Source organism: Diabrotica undecimpunctata, chromosome 5 (genome assembly GCF_040954645.1).
Source record: "Diabrotica undecimpunctata isolate CICGRU chromosome 5, icDiaUnde3, whole genome shotgun sequence".
NCBI lineage: Eukaryota > Metazoa > Arthropoda > Insecta > Coleoptera > Chrysomelidae > Diabrotica > Diabrotica undecimpunctata.
In genome coordinates this window covers 80,546,427-80,562,349 of record NC_092807.1, presented here as the reverse complement: position 1 = coordinate 80,562,349, position 15,923 = coordinate 80,546,427, and the positions used below count along the sequence as shown (strand labels likewise).

At 36.8% G+C, this 15,923-nt stretch overlaps 1 protein-coding gene across 1 annotated transcript; it reads left to right on the top strand.

The window, feature by feature from the left end:
• The first annotated feature begins 595 nt into the window (after positions 1 to 595).
• Positions 596 to 15,677, top strand: LOC140442318 (uncharacterized). The gene is made up of 2 exons (XM_072533393.1): positions 596 to 638; positions 14,515 to 15,677. The coding sequence occupies exons 1-2, from the start codon at positions 596 to 598 to the stop codon at positions 15,675 to 15,677; spliced, it is 1,206 nt and encodes a 401-aa protein (XP_072389494.1).
• Positions 15,678 to 15,923: the final 246 nt, after the last annotated feature.

Below are 15,923 nucleotides of genomic sequence, written 5' to 3'. Positions count from 1 at the left end.
CTCAGCTACACGATGAAGAAACTACAAGAAGAATATACCAAGGCTGGCCTAGATATTAACCTCGCGAAAACAGAGTACCTATCTACCAGTGAAGAAGACAGAAGATATACAGATTGATGACAACGTAACAATTAAAGGAAAGGATAAATTCAAATACTTGGGGTTTATAATCACGAAAAAGGCAACAACAGAGGAAGAAATTACACAAAGATTAGGACAAACAAGAACAGCAATCGGACAACTTAACTCAGTATGGTGAGATAGACACCTAAATATGAAGACAAAAACACAGATTTATAAAACATTAGTGCGAAGTATTATGAAATATGGGGCTGAAAATTGGATCATAAAGAAGAAAAACAGCAGTAAGATAGTAGTAACAGAGATGGAATGCCTGCAAAGATGCTGCAGAGTAACAAAAATGGATAGGAGAAGTAATGACGAAATAAAGCAAAGAACATCAATAGAAACAGACATACTAACATAAATAGAACAAAAAAGACTAAAGTGGTATGGACATATAAGAAGAACTAGCGACAGCAGATGGATAACGAGAATAACCGAGTGGAGCCCCATAGGAAGGAGGAAAAAAAGAATGACCCCGAAAATCCTGGAGGACGAAGTAGACAACGCCATGAGTAAGAGAGGCCTAAACGATGGAGAATGGGACAACAGAGAGAGATGAAGACGGTTGAGCGAGGGAAGGCAGTGAATACTGTAGAATCCCTGAATATATATATATATATATATATATATATATATATATATATATATATATATATATATATATATATATATATATATATATATAGATATATATATATATATATATATATATATATATAGATATATATATATATATATATATATATATATATATATATGTATATATATATATATACAAGTTTTTTAGAAGTTTGATGTCCTTCCCATCTAAACTGACTTCTTGTAAACGTTCTAATAGTACGTCGTATCCTACTCTATCAAACGCTTTTTCGAAGTCTATCAAGCATATGAATATATCTTTCTGTTGGTCGTAGCATTTTTGGGCCAGAACTAGTAAACTAAGCAGGGCATCTCTCGTTCCCATCCGGCTCTGAATCCTATCTGATCGTTTCGATGAGTGTTTCGCAGTTTTTATATAGGTTTATTCATTTAGAAGTACTTTTTTGGTGGGGATTTTATTGGAGATCGTGCATAAATACTGTCAAACTGACATTTTGCTTTTGTTCAATATCGCTTGATATTTCATGATGGAAAGACTTAGCCCGGCACAGCGTCAAGAAATTATAAAGTTTTATTTTGAAAATGGGAGTTCTGTGAGGAATGTGTTTCGTGCGCTTAGAATAATTTATGGTCCATATAATCGGCCTACCGAACGTACAATTCGCTTTACGATTAGTAAGTTCGAAACCCAGTTTTCATTATGGAATAACACGCGATTAAATAGACCACATTTAGCACGTAGCGAAGAAAATATAGCGGCGATAACGGTTAGTGTACTCGAAAATAATGAAGAATCAATTCGTCGCCGTTCTCAACAACTTGGCGTATTTTACATAAAAATCTGGGTTTAAAAGCATACAAAATTCAATTAGTGCAAGAGCTGAAGCTGACCGACCTTCCGAGTCGTCACCGTATCAGTCGATAGGTTCTTGATAAGCTTTCAGAAGATCCACTGTTTTCGAGAAAAATTTTGTTTTCAGATGGGGCCCATTTTTGGCTTAATGGGTACGTTAATAAACAAAATGCACGTATTTGGGGTGATGAACAACCCAAAGAGGTTAAAGAATTGCCATTACACTCTGAAAAAACAACTGTTTGATGTGGTTTGTGGGTTGGTGGAATTATTGTTCCATATTTCTTTAAAACAGAGGCCGGCCAGAATGTTACTGTGAATGGGGACCATGATAACGGACTATTTGATACTTGAAATTGAAGCTCGTGGTCTCGGCGACATTTGGTTCCAACAAGATGACGCCACTTTCTATACAGCTTCACTTGCCGTGGAGCCTCTCCCAGCATGGTGGAGAACGATTCGGTGAACAAATTATTTCACACTTTGGACCAGTGAATTGGCCGCCTAGATCCTGTGAAATCTCACCTTTAGACTTTTTCTTTTAGGTCTCCTTAAGTCCAAAGTCTACATGAATAAACCAGATACAATTGAGGCATTGGAGGCCAATATTACTCGAGTCATTGGTGAAATATCGATGAAATTGCTGAAATTGCTGGAACGGGTCTTCGAGAATTGGAACTTCAGAATGAACCAATTTAATCGTAGTCATGGCCAACATTTAAAAGAAATTATCTTTAAGAAGTAATTGTAAAGAATGGTTCTTTTGTATGATAATAAATATTTTCAAAAACAAATTTATTTTCTTCATTGTTTTTTTTTTTGTTCAAAAAAGTACCTATAAATGAATCACCCTATAGATTCGGTTATGTATGACTTTTAAAAGGATTTTTACTGCATGACCCATAAGCCGTATCAAAGGGAACTCGTTGCAGTGTTGTGGGTTTGACTGTTTCGGTAGTAAAATAAATATTGATTCTAGTCAGTCTCGGGGTATTTTTCCTGTATCATAATAATAAAATAGCATCACACTGCGTGAATGGTACAATAATAAATATACTTATGAATGAGGAGAATTACTTGTCGTGAATAGAGATGTGTCTTAGTGGAACAGCGAGTTAGAAAAACTAAAGTAAACAAACTAAAAGTTCAGATAATTGTAAGGGCCACAAACATGCTCTAACATTTTATAACACCGAATTAAGAAGTTCTGAAAGGAGAGCACGCAGAAAATTCTGTAAAGGGATTATTAGCTTAACTCCGACGATGCACCTTTAAAAAGTTATATTAAATTACCACGATTACGAGATTAGACTACTTGAACAAATCCCCTTCGTTGGCTCAGTGAAGATGTTCGTTCAGTTGTAATGGAAACACCAAATAATAGTAGCAGAGTGTATTGTAGAGACGTACACTCTGGGTGTAGACCCGGGATTACTTTAAGTAGAGATTGATGAAGTTGATCGTTGAGGACTATCAAGTTCGTTGAGTGAATATTGATTGAATGCCTCTCTAGACAAGAGATCTTAGTTTTATATAAACTTTAATTGGGTCAATATTTTCGCGGACCTCGCGTGACATGTGTATTTAATTTATGTAAATAGTTTAACTTTGTCAGCACTTTTGACTGATGTACAAATTATATTATTGATAATTGACCAAATGTGTATGTAACCTAATTAACTACGTGTGTGTATTTAATAACAAATAGATTCATTCGGTCTACTGGGTGATAAAATTATACTGTCCAATTTCGGATATGAATTCTAAAGATTTGATATTGGAAATACTGCGGAATCGGGCAATCTGGCCCAAGTGTCAATACTCAAAGTTTACATATAAGTATTACATAACATAGTAAAATTCAAATATGATAAATTATAAATAGTTTAAGAATAATCAACAATCTTCCAACCGTACCCTAGCTATCAATGTCCGACTCTATCTCTAGATTAAAATTAGGGCAATTGGATGAAAGTGTGGAAAGTGGGATGTCAACTTGGGAAGTCGACGGTACATTGTTGTGCCGATTACTAACTAATACAGGTACTTCCTGTTCGTTAGTCTGAGTTTGTGGATTCCCTGAACGACATAGTCGTGCAACAGGACGGTACTTCCATAACGTGAGTATCCCAATTATTACCATTATAGTAATGATCCCGGTGGCCACAAAATAATGCCAATTAGATTCGTGAATCGATCGCCACTGCGTATGCGTCATTTCTTGTTCCAGACTCTCCTCCTCAAGTAACACATGACGTAGCTCTCCTCCTGGTATGTCAAGGTAGGTGTTTAGAGGCGTGTTAAACTTGCGGGGTGTCCTCGCCACCAGTTGGGCCACGGGAGTGATTGGCGACTTCAGGTAACTCGTCACTGCTCTGTCCACCCCACTGCTAGTGGGGAGTAATGTAATATTTTTCGTTTGGGCGATACATTTGGGTGAAAGCTTCAGGAATGTGACTCTTTCCAGTACTCTTTCGTTCCGATTTCCATCGCAAATAATGGATATGTGTATCGTGACTGGCGTGATAACTAGCCAGAGGTTGGGAGTACCCATCTTACTCCATTGAGCTGTCTGTATTGTCCTGGCTACCACTGGACATGTGCTATTCTTAGATCGCTCATAAATTTCTTCAAGTATGCAGTTTGGTTGGGTATCCATGTTTCTTATAGCCGTTGGTGAGCACGCTATCTGCGCCTTTGTCAACAGTAAGCATCTTTCTCTATCTTCCGCGGTCAATTCGAAGTAGTGCAGTGTGTTATAATCTACGACCAGTAGATTCCTTGGGGCGACAAATGTGCGCAACACCGACCCCTCAACGTCAAGTGGTATGGCCGTGACTTTGAGCATGCTGTACTTATTTTTCCCTGTCACTATGAAGTAGCCGATGACTGTTATATATCTGTCGTCATGACTGACTTCTGTTTCTATAATGGGTTGTCGTCGTATTTCGACCCCTTGAGGCAGTATCTGCCCTGCTTTCCCTATTAATTTGGTTATTTCACCCGGTTTCACTATATCAATGAAGTGTCCGTGGTTATAGTGAAGGTTTAATATTCCCTCGTAAAATTGAGTATATTCGTTTATGAAGTCCATAACTTGTAATGCTATCGTTTGTATTCGTAACGTGCTATATTCGGTTTCTAGTTTTTGTGCTTTGTCTTCTACTTCGTTAAGTCCTTTAGACATTTCTTGTAGACCTGCGATTAGTGCTTTGTTAAACTTGTTCATTTGCTCGTTTATCCTGTTCTCTGTGTGATTGATTGATGTTATTGTTTCTAACATTATCTTCGCCTGGTGCTGTGATCCCTTTATTAGCTCCTTTTGGTTATTATCTAATGCTTCAATGTTACTGTAGGCTTCGTCATTGACTCCAAATACTGAGGTTAATATTGTTCCTAATATTCCTCTTCTTTCCCTTCCTTTTATTTCTACTGTCAGCCCCTCGCTTACTGACTCCGCCTTTCTTTGTCCTTCCTCTAACTTCTCTATTATATCCTTACAATTCACGATTTTTATCTCATGACACAGTTCTCGTACGCCCTGTATCATATTTCCTATTAGTTGGTGCTCTGTTCGAATTCTTCCTTTTTCGAGTAACACCTTTATTCGAAATGTTCCCCGGTCTATGACGACCTCTCCAAGGTCTTCTGTGAAAAATCCTGGTACCGGATTATATATTTTATACGGTTCTGCCTTTATGGGTTTTAACATCGTTAAAAACATTATAGCTACTAGTATTTTCTTCCATCTTAGTGCTGCTGCCTTCTTCGGCTTTTCCTGTTTCTCTTCTTCCAGTCGTATTAGCTTATGTATGGGTCATTTAGTCAGTTTCCCGTTTGCCTTTCTCACTGTTACTACTCTGGTTAATCCCTCCGCTCCAGAGTGTGTTTCTGTTACCCTTGCTAATGGCCATCTGCCTGGAGGTGTATCATCTTTTTTAATTATAACTATTTCTTCTTCTTTTATGTTAGGGTGCGCCTTATGCCATCTATTTCTCTGTTGTAATTGGTGCAGGTATTCCTGTTTCCAAATTTTCCAGAAGTCTCTTTTTATTTTCTCCACTAATCTCCACCTCGTCGGCATCTTCAAATAAGTCGTAAGCTCTTCTTCCCTATTTGGTGATATAATTTCTCTCCCTATAAGGAAGTGAGCTGGTGTCAGGGCTATTTTCCCTTCAGGGTCTTCTGATGACCCACATAATGGTCTCGAGTTCATACATGCTTCTATTTGTGCCAGCACCGTACTCAATTCTTCATATGTTAGAACTGTTTCCCCGATGATTCTTTTCAAGTGATATTTCATTATTCGCACTGCGCTCTCCCATAATCCTCCGAAATGTGGTGCATATGCAGGTATGACATGCCACTGGGTACCTAGTACCAGTAATCCTTGTTTTATCTCGTCATCTATTTTTTGATTTTCTTTTTTCAACAAATTTTCTGTTCCTACGAATGTGGTTCCGTTATCGCTGTATACGTTGTTGCACTGTCCTCTGCGTGCCGTAAATCTCTTGAACGCTGCGATGAATGCATCCGTAGACATATCGCTTACTACCTCAAGGTGTACTGCCTTCGTTGACAGACACACAAATACTGAGATGTAGCCCTTATAGCTCCTCTGTCCTCTGCCTCTCGTGGTACTTATTTTTATTGGCCCGGCATAATCTATCCCTGTGTTAGTAAAGGGATGACTCGGGTTCACTCTGTCTTTCGGTAGATCTCCCATTAATTGTTGTGCTGCTTGGCTTTTATACCTCCTGCACCTTAAACATTTTGCTAGATGATCTTTCACGGTTCTTCTGCCGTTGATTATCCAGTATTTCCTTTTTATGTACTGTAGTGTTTGTTGTAATCCGCTATGTAGATTTCTTGCGTGACTATCTGTTATAAGTAACTTTGTTAATGTACTATCCTTTGGCAAAATTATCGGATGTTTTTCTCCGTACTTTAGATTCGTGTGTCTCAGTCTTCCGGTGACTCTTAGAATTCCTTGTCTATCCAGGAATGGTACCAATGACGCTAATTTATTTTTCTTGTCTAATTGCTGTTTCTTCTCCAGCTTATTTATTTCTTGTTTGAAGTAGGCGTGCTGTGTGTGCTTTATCACCTTTAATAGCGTTTCCTCTAATTCTTGGACTGTAAGCTGACTTTGTCCATTGTCTTTCTTTTTTCTGCATTTGCCTGCAAATCTCCTACAATATAAAAGTACTCTTCTCATTCTTTCTAAATTTGAGAATCTCTCGCATATGTCCTCCTTTATCGTTGTCGTGTGCACCGTTATTTTCGTTTTGACTTTCTCCTCATTTGTCTCTGGTATTTCTTCTGATTCCTGCGTTAAAGTTTTGTTACTAGTCAGCCAAGTTGGTCCCTTCCACCATAGCTCTGCTTCTAATAATTCTGATGCGGTACTTTCACGTGAGAGGATGTCCGCTGGATTTTCCTTTGTATCTACCTTATGCCAATTTTTCGGTCCTATAACGCCTCTTATTTCCTCTACTCTGTTGGCGACGAACATTTTCCACCTTTTTGATGATCCCTTTATCCAAGCCAGGGTTATCGTTGAGTCCGACCATGCATATACCTCAATGTTTTCCCTGTTCAATGCTTGTAGGGTTTTCTTCATTAAATTTGCTAGTAGTACCGCGGCACACAGCTCGAGCCTCGGTAACGTCGTTTTCCCTTTCAATGGTGCGACTTTCGATTTTGCTATCATTAGATTCGTTTTAATTTCTGGGCCTAATACCCTTAAGTAGATTACCGCTCCATATCCTTTCATAGACGCATCTGCAAATCCATGTAGTCCTACCCTGTTTATCTTGCTTAAGTTGTTCCACCTGGGCAATGTTATTTTCTCCAGATTTACTAATTGCGCCTGGTATGTATTCCACCTGCTTTGTTGGTTGCTAGTTAATTCTTTATCCCAACTGGTCTTTTGCTCCCATAATTCCTGTATGAACATTTTCGCCTGAATTACTACAGGTGCTATCCATCCCAGTGGGTCGTATAGTTTTGCTACTTCTGACAGTACGTGTCTTTTTGTTATTTTCTTTGCCGTCGTTATCCCAATTTTGAATGTGATTATATCCTCTTTAGGTGACCAGTGTATTCCTAACGTTTTCCGTACTTCTTCTTGTTTGAATGCCTTGGAGTCTACGTTCCTCATATCCTCCGGTACGTTCTCCATTATTTTTTCTTCGTTGCTCAACCATTTTCTAAGAATGAAACCTCCTTTTCTGAACAGTTGTATTAATTCCTTTTGGGCTGTTTCTGCTTCCTGCACTGTCTCAGCTCCTTCTAGTATATCGTCTACATACATGTTTTCTTTTACAATTTTCGATGCCAACGGGAACCTCTCTCCTTCGTCTTCTTGTAATTGTTGTATTGTTCTTAACGCTAAAAAGGGTGCTGCGGCCGGGCCGTATGTCACCGTCGTTAAGTTATACTCTTGTATGTGGTCCTTTGTGTCCTTTCTCCACAAAATTTTTTGATATTTTTGGTCTTCTTCTGCCATTCTGATTTGTCTAAACATTTTTTCCAGATCCGCTGAGTATGCTACCTTATTGGATCTCCATCGTAATAGTATATTTGTCAAATCTTGTTGTAATTTCGGCCCTGTGTGCATAATATCATTCAGGCTTACTGCCGATGAGCTTTTGCTTGATGCATCAAACACGGCTCTTATTTTCGTTGTAGTACTGTCCTCTTTTCTCACTGAATGATGAGGTAAGTAGTACCCATCTCCCTGGTTTTCTGCTATTACCATATGACCTTGGTTTTTATAATCTTCCATGAATTGTCTGTAATTCGCTTCTAACTGTTTGTCTTTTGCAAACTTCCTTTCTAGTTGCATCAATCTGGCGAATGCTTGCTGTTTAGATTCTCCTAACTTTGCGACGTCTTCCCTAAACGGAATTTTTACTTCGTATCTCCCTTCTTCATTCCTTTTTACAGTCTGTCGATACAGTTCTTCACATTCTTGTTCTTCCACTGAGAAACTTGTGTCCTGATTTACTTCTTCTAATTCCCAGAAGTTCTTTATTTGTACGTCCATTTCTTGTCTTGATATCATACAGCATACTTCTGCTTTTATATTCTCCCTTTCTCGTGCTATTCCCGAAACTATCCATCCTAGTTTGGTGTTTTGACTCAGGAGTCCATTACTTATTCTGTGCATCCCTTCTGTCAATATGTAACTGTATTCTTTTACTCCTAGTAGTAAGTCTATCTTCCCTACCTTGTAATATCTTGGATCTGCCAGTATTGCATTTTTCTCGTTATAGTCCGGTAGAATTATATCCTGTTCCGGTAAATTCCTTGTTATCTTCGGTAGTACTAGTGCTTCTATTTCCATCTCGAAGTCACTTTCGTAATGAGTTTCGATTATAAGTTTCATACTCCAGTTGGCTGTTTTTTCTCCTGACGAGCCTATCCCGGATATGGTCGCCTGTATGGGCTTCCTTGTTGTTCCTAGCGTCGTCGCAGCTTGTTCCGTTATAAATGCGCATTGTGACCCTTGGTCGATTAGTGCTCTCATTATGTGTGAATCTCCTTTCGCATCTCTTATGCGTACCACAGCTGTCGCTAGTAATGCTTTACCTTCCTTATGGCTTGCACAGTTTACTGAATTCTGCCCTCTTTGTTGGTCGTTGCTATTCCTAGGCCCATTGGTATCTTGTGTATTTTCTCGCCTTCCGTTATTTTGTTCTCTGGCGTTGTATGGATTATTATTTCCCCACTCTGTACCTATCAGCTTGGTACCCGTTTCTTCTATTGTTTGAATCTCTTCCATTTCTTTCTTGTGTTTGTTCTCCTTTCGTTCCATTGGAGTTTCTTTTGTTGCTTGTGTTTCCTTTTTCATAATGCAACATATGGTGGTGGTCTCCGCCACAGTGTCTGCACCTATATTGTGAATAACATTGTTTTTCTTTTTTATGTGCTAGGCAGTTTGTACACAATCCTTTTTCTTTTATCATCCTGTTCCGGTCTCTTACATTGAGTTCCTGAAATTCTCTGCAGTTCGGTACTCCGTGATCTCCGTTGCATATCACGCAATGTGTTCTTGGTTTCCTAAGAGATCCTCCTTGCTTCTCTTGTCTTTTTTCTGACTCCAGCAGTTCCAGTGTCTGAAATCTTCGCTGTAAGAATGTTTGTGTCGATTTGTACGTCGGTATCTCTCTACTGTCTCCAATGTGGTTTTCGTACAGCCTCCTAGTTTCATTGTCCCATTTCGTTATGATAATTCGGGCTATCAATGGGCTCCACGCTTCCGTGTCTGTTCCTAACCCTCCTATGGCTTCCAGACTTTCGTGGAAGGTGTCATGTAGTGATTTCAATGCTCTAGCAGAAGATTCCTTTACTTCCTGCGCTAGTAGCATCCTGTCTATTAATTTAAACAATATCATCCTTGGGTTCTCATACCTATCTTTTAGCATGTTCCAGGCCACTTCGTAGTTGGCCTCGGATATGTTTAAGTGTTGTATCATTCTGTTGGCTTCCCCTCTTACTTGAGTTTTAAGGTACTGCATTTTTTCTGCGTTTGATAACTGGTCGTTTTCATGTATCACTTTAGTAAACAGATCGTGGAAAGTTCTCCACGTTTCATATCTTCATACACAGGGATTTTTACCTGCGGCAATGTCACACCGTCCCTCCTCTGTGTGCTTTCTGGCCGTTGCATTCCTGGCCTTATTTTCTTTAAAACTTCCCTGACTTTCTTCTTTAGATGATTTATTCTCTCTACTTCTCCATTATCTGTAGCGTCTAGTTCCTCATTTACTGCTGCTTCAATCATTAGTGTATTCACCTTTTCCATGTATTCTCTTAACTCTGACTGCAATTCTTCATCCTCCTGCAAGTCTTGTTCATTTTCTGGCCGTAATAATTCCTCGATTCTTTGTTTTCTTATCTGTATCTCCTTTACTTTCGGTGCTTTTCCTCTTTTCAGCACCCTTCCATATTCTTCCAACAGGGTTTTCCCCTCAATGTATATCTTAAATATCTGATCATAGTATTTTGTTTCAAAATATTTTTCTTTCGTTATACCCCCTTCTAGCAGCTTTTCGTGGTTATTTAAAAATTTTGCCCAATATTCTTCTAATTTTTCCTGTCTATCCCGGATGTATTGTTGATTTTTCCGAGATTGGGAATCCTTTTTTGTATTTGAAACGAGTTTCGTTATTTCTGTTCCTAATTCCGCTTGCTTAACGTATATGCTTTCCATGATTTTTCTTATAAATTTTTACATTCAGCGGTAAATATATTAGACAATACGAAATGTACGTTATTTATTAAATAAGTATACCTGTATTATAACACTTTCTTTTCTATCGGAATGTGCAATTTAGCGAAATATGAGTTTGACCTTGCCTGCTGTGCTATTCTTTGTACTGAGGTAGGTCAAGATGTAATCCACACACTCTTATAATGATATATATACATATATATATATATATATATATATATATATATATATATATATATATATATATATATATATATATATATATATATATATATATATATATATATATATATATATATATTGTTATCAAAATAAATGAAATTATTTGCTACGTAATTATTTTAATTTTTCGAAATAAAGTATTTAATTGAATTAAAAGCAAGCTATATGTATGAACGTTTCTTTTTTCAAATTGTCATACAAAATTATTGTTTAGTAAGTTATAGTTGTGAATGACGTTTATTTTTTGTTTTATCAATTCTCTGTATTATTTAAATGGTATACATTCTAAAGTACATTATTATACGATTGATAGAGTGGAGATTGTTGTTCTAAATTGTTAAATTGTAATAAAAAAAACTTGTTAAATTGTAAGATTGTAAAAGTTGGAAGATTTTGTAATTATTCAAAAACTTACGGTTTTTTGTGTTCTTAGACGTTGAGGATCCCTCGCTTCTGGTGGGTTCTGCAATCGGTCCTGTCCTTTGGCTGCTCTGCGGCTCTAGTATGGCTCTCGGCTTTGGTACTGCTCTCGGCACTAGTATGGCTCTCGGCTTTGGTACTGCTCTCGGCTCTAGTATGGCTCTCGGCTTTGGTACTGCCTCGGCTCTAGTATGGCTCTCGGCTTTGGTACTGCTCTCGGCTCTAGTGTGGCTCTCGGCTTTGGTACTGCTCTCGGCTCTAGTATGGCTCTCGGCTTTGGTACTGCTCTCGGCTCTAGTGTGGCTCTCGGCTTTGGTACTGCTCTCGGCTCTAGTGTGGCTCTCGGCTTTGGTACTGCTCTCGGCTCTTGTGTGGCTCTCGGCTTTGGTACTGCTCTCGGCTCTAGTGTGGCTCTCGGCTTTGGTATGGCTCTCGTTCTCCCGGGTCTAGTGGTCTCTCTCTGCTACTGAGGGTGTTGCTGGCGTGGACTGTATAGGCTCTCTCAAACTTCCTTGAAGTATTCTGTTTCTCGATAGGACCATGAACAAATCCCCTTCGTTGGCTCAGTGAAGATGTTCGTTCACTTGTAATGGAAACACCAAATAATAGTAGCAGAGTGTATTGTAGAGACGTACACTCTGAGTGTAGACCCGGGATTACTTTGAGTAGAGATTGATGAAGTTGATCGTTGAGGACTATCAAGTTCGTTGAGTGAATATTGATTGAATGCCTCCCTAGGCAAGAGATCTTAGCTTTATATAAACTTTAATTGGGTCAATATTTTCGCGGACCTCGCGTGACATGTGTATTTAATTTATGAAAATAGTTTAACTTTGTCAGCACTTTTGACTGATGTACAAATTATATTATTGATAATTGACCAAATGTGTATGTAACCTAATTAACTACGTGTGTGTATTTAATAACAAATATATTCATTCGGTCTACTGGGTGATAAAATTATACTGTCCAATTTCGGATATGAATTCTAAAGATTTGATATTGGACACTACTTAAAAGTCAAAGATTGAGTTTATGGAAATCAAAGACAAAAACAAGAAATACCTTTCAAATGCTCATTCTTCTAGTGCAACATTTATTAAATATGTAGCAAAGATTAAGCTTGATAAACATGCATAAAAGTAAACGAAATCATCAGAGTCTAGCGGGAGGGAAAGATTAAAGAAAATAGAATCGAATGGTTTCTAACAATCTACTGTCTCATTTAGCCAAAATATTCAAAACAAGTTTGTGCTTGCGTTATATTCCAAAACAATGACAGGTCTAATGAGATAGTCTGGCATTTGTTCTTCCAAAAAATGGCGACAGGTTAGGGTCTGATGCAGTAATAAGAGTAACAAATGATTTCCAGAGAAACCAAAGTCATATAGACCTATTAGCTTAATTTTTTTTAAGGAGTATATAAAAAATACACGTATACAAGAACTGAATACTTGACAAATATACAGCTTTACAAAGAACGATTTGCCACATTCTCATTGGAGTCTATTACCGCTGTGACAAGAGAAAATGATATACTACCTTTTATCATTAAATAAGTTCAACCTATGTTCAGTGGTAAAAATGTAATTGACTACCCAGGAAATTAGTCCGCAACTATAAAAGCAGTAACAGTCTGAGTAAAGACTCATATACAGTAGCAGAAATCCCCAAAAAAGATTAAAAAAAAACTAAATAATTAATACGTTACCCTATAATATATTTTATTTCTTTTATTTAGTTACATTTCCATTTTTACTAACCAGTTAGCATAAAAAATAGCACAAAAATATATACACGGAGTGTGTCATGGCCGTATACAACTGGAAATGCACACGCCACCTATTACTACTTTTTTTCTCTTGTTATTATATTGTTACACTTTTTTAAAACAATTTTATTCGGAACACAAAATTAATACAATATTACAATACTTGTTTACTAATCAAAAATATGAACTTCAAAACCTCAATTACAACTGTCACAAACGGTTAAAATTTATATATATATATATATATATATATATATATATATATATATATATATATATATATATATATATATATTTTTTTTTTTTTTTTTTCTGACCTACCACCATCGAGTTAGAATATATGGAGAAGCTATTAGCATATTAACGTGTGTATTAAAAACGGCGTCAGTAGGTGTGGCTAACGATCATACCAATATGGCGGTATGATTGTTAGCCACATGGATTCACACATGGTGGATCAGAGCCGGACTCAATAAAATTAAAACTACTATACAAATATGACTAGTTTTTTTTTCTGAAAAACGGCTTTGGCAGAGCCAATTAGCCAGACTTATTTGTCTTTACTGAATTTTTAATTATTATTGATTGCAGATTCATAGTCAAATGTTAGTATAGTAGAAACGATATGAATTGGGAAAGAACAATTTTTGGGGTCCGGTCAGTAATTCTACGGCGAACATAGAAATAAAGATAAATCTTTGTAATTCTGTAATTATTGATTACTCCTGGTATTAGTCCACATGGATATTGGCGTGGCTTATTACTTTTTAACGTATCTTATTGGGTAATACTGAAATGTAATTGGTCAAATTTTTCGGAAGTGCATACACTGAAACCAAATCTGGCTTTGCTGTTATCTGGCAAAAATTGCTTCTCATGTTTCAAAGGCGGCAAGCATATAATAAACACAATAACAGTGTCGTCGTGATAAACTTATAATTATTTTATTTTTATAATAAAATTAATAAGCACATTATATTTCATTTGCATTATGTATGTATATAAGTTTAATCATCAATTTTAAATTTCAATAAAAGTTAAGGAATTTTTCGGGTCCAGTCCCGAATAATTCACAAATATAAACATTCACGTTCACGTATATTTTTAATATTTTTGTGCAAAACAGTAGTGTTGTGTTTTAGTTAAGTTTGAGTTAAGACAGTAGAAATAAGTTGTAAATACATTACAAGTTTAATAATTAGTTGTATAGGGATGCTCGGTCATAATATTCACCCTTAATCTACTTTTTTTAACAATTAAAAGTAAAAATATTTCTTTTAGATCCAACACCAATAAATTGGGAATTTGTAAATAAGGACTTACATATTCAAGCGCAAAGGATTATTCTAAATATATATTCCTGTTTAAGAGGCGAAAATAGTACACTTTCGGAAAATAATATTGTGTCAAGGATATGTGAACTTACCAAACTTGCGCGTACGACAGTTTTACGTGTTATTGCAGCTGGGGATGTAAGTGATCATTCTTTTAAACGTCAAAGAGTTGGACAAAACCTTAAAAAGATTGATAAGGCCACTAAAGACGTTATTTGTCGCTATGTCTACGAATTTTATCAGGACAACAAAGTTCTAACGTTGGAAATGCTTCAGGACAAGTTGAAAATATATCCCGATTATGCATATAAATCCCTTGATACATTGAGGCGTGTTTTAATAGAATGCGGATTTAGTTATAAAAAATTAGACAAGAGAATGGTAATTATGGAATCTACAAGGATTGTGATACAGAGGCAACATTATTTACGTAAAATAAAGGAATATCGAGATGACAATAGAGACATTGTGTATCTTGATGAAACGTGGTTTTACACCCATGATGTAGTTCAATATGGCAGGATGGATGATAGCAAAAAGTGCTGCTTGAGTACTCCTTGTTCGAGAGGAAAAAGAATTATAATTCTACATGCTGGAACTAAGAGCGGGTTTGTACCTAATGCCTTGTTATTATCGGCCAAAAACATTAAACAGTCATCAGCTGATTATCATGAGGATATGACGGCTAAACTTTTCGAAAAATGGGCAACGGAACAGCTTTTACCGAATGTTAAAACAAATTCCGTGATAGTAATGGACAATGCGTCATACCATTCTAGACTCTACACCAAAATTCCAAATACTAGCTCCAAGAAGGGAGATATCATAGAATTTATGGAGAACAAAGGCATGGCAACACCTAGTAAATGCACCAAAAAGGAATTATTGCAATTAATTAAGCAACAAAATTTTCAAAAAGAATATGTAATAGATAAACTCTTTGAACGCCACGGGCATATGGTTTTACGGCTCCCTCCATATCATTGTGTTTTCAACCCAATTGAAATGATATGGGCCGATGTAAAAAAGGAATTGCGGAAAATGAATCAATCTCCCCAATTAAGTCACGTTGTTTTTCCAAAATATAAGAACAGTGATCGAAGAACTTAACAAAACTGACATTTGGAAAAATTGTGTAGCTCATGTTTAAGTAAAAGAAAAAGAATATCCTACTTTACCACCAATTGAACCAGTAGTTATAAACACAAACGACGACTCAATTTCTGGACACACGGATAGTGATAGTGTTTAATTGTGTGAATATTTCCACAAAGACTTCCACAACTTGTCAAAAATATGTTCTGTGTACCGTAGTAAATGTGATCTCTCCATTAATCTATAACCTAAGAGACAATT

Excerpts from the sequence above, each read along its gene's own strand:
- LOC140442318 (XM_072533393.1), top strand. The coding sequence starts at position 596 with ATGACCCCGAAAATCCTGGAGGACGAAGTAGACAACGCCATGA. Across the intron at positions 639-14,514 it reads CGAAGTAGACAACGCCATGA|ATCCAACACCAATAAATTGG; the intron begins GTAAGAGAGGCC and ends TATTTCTTTTAG.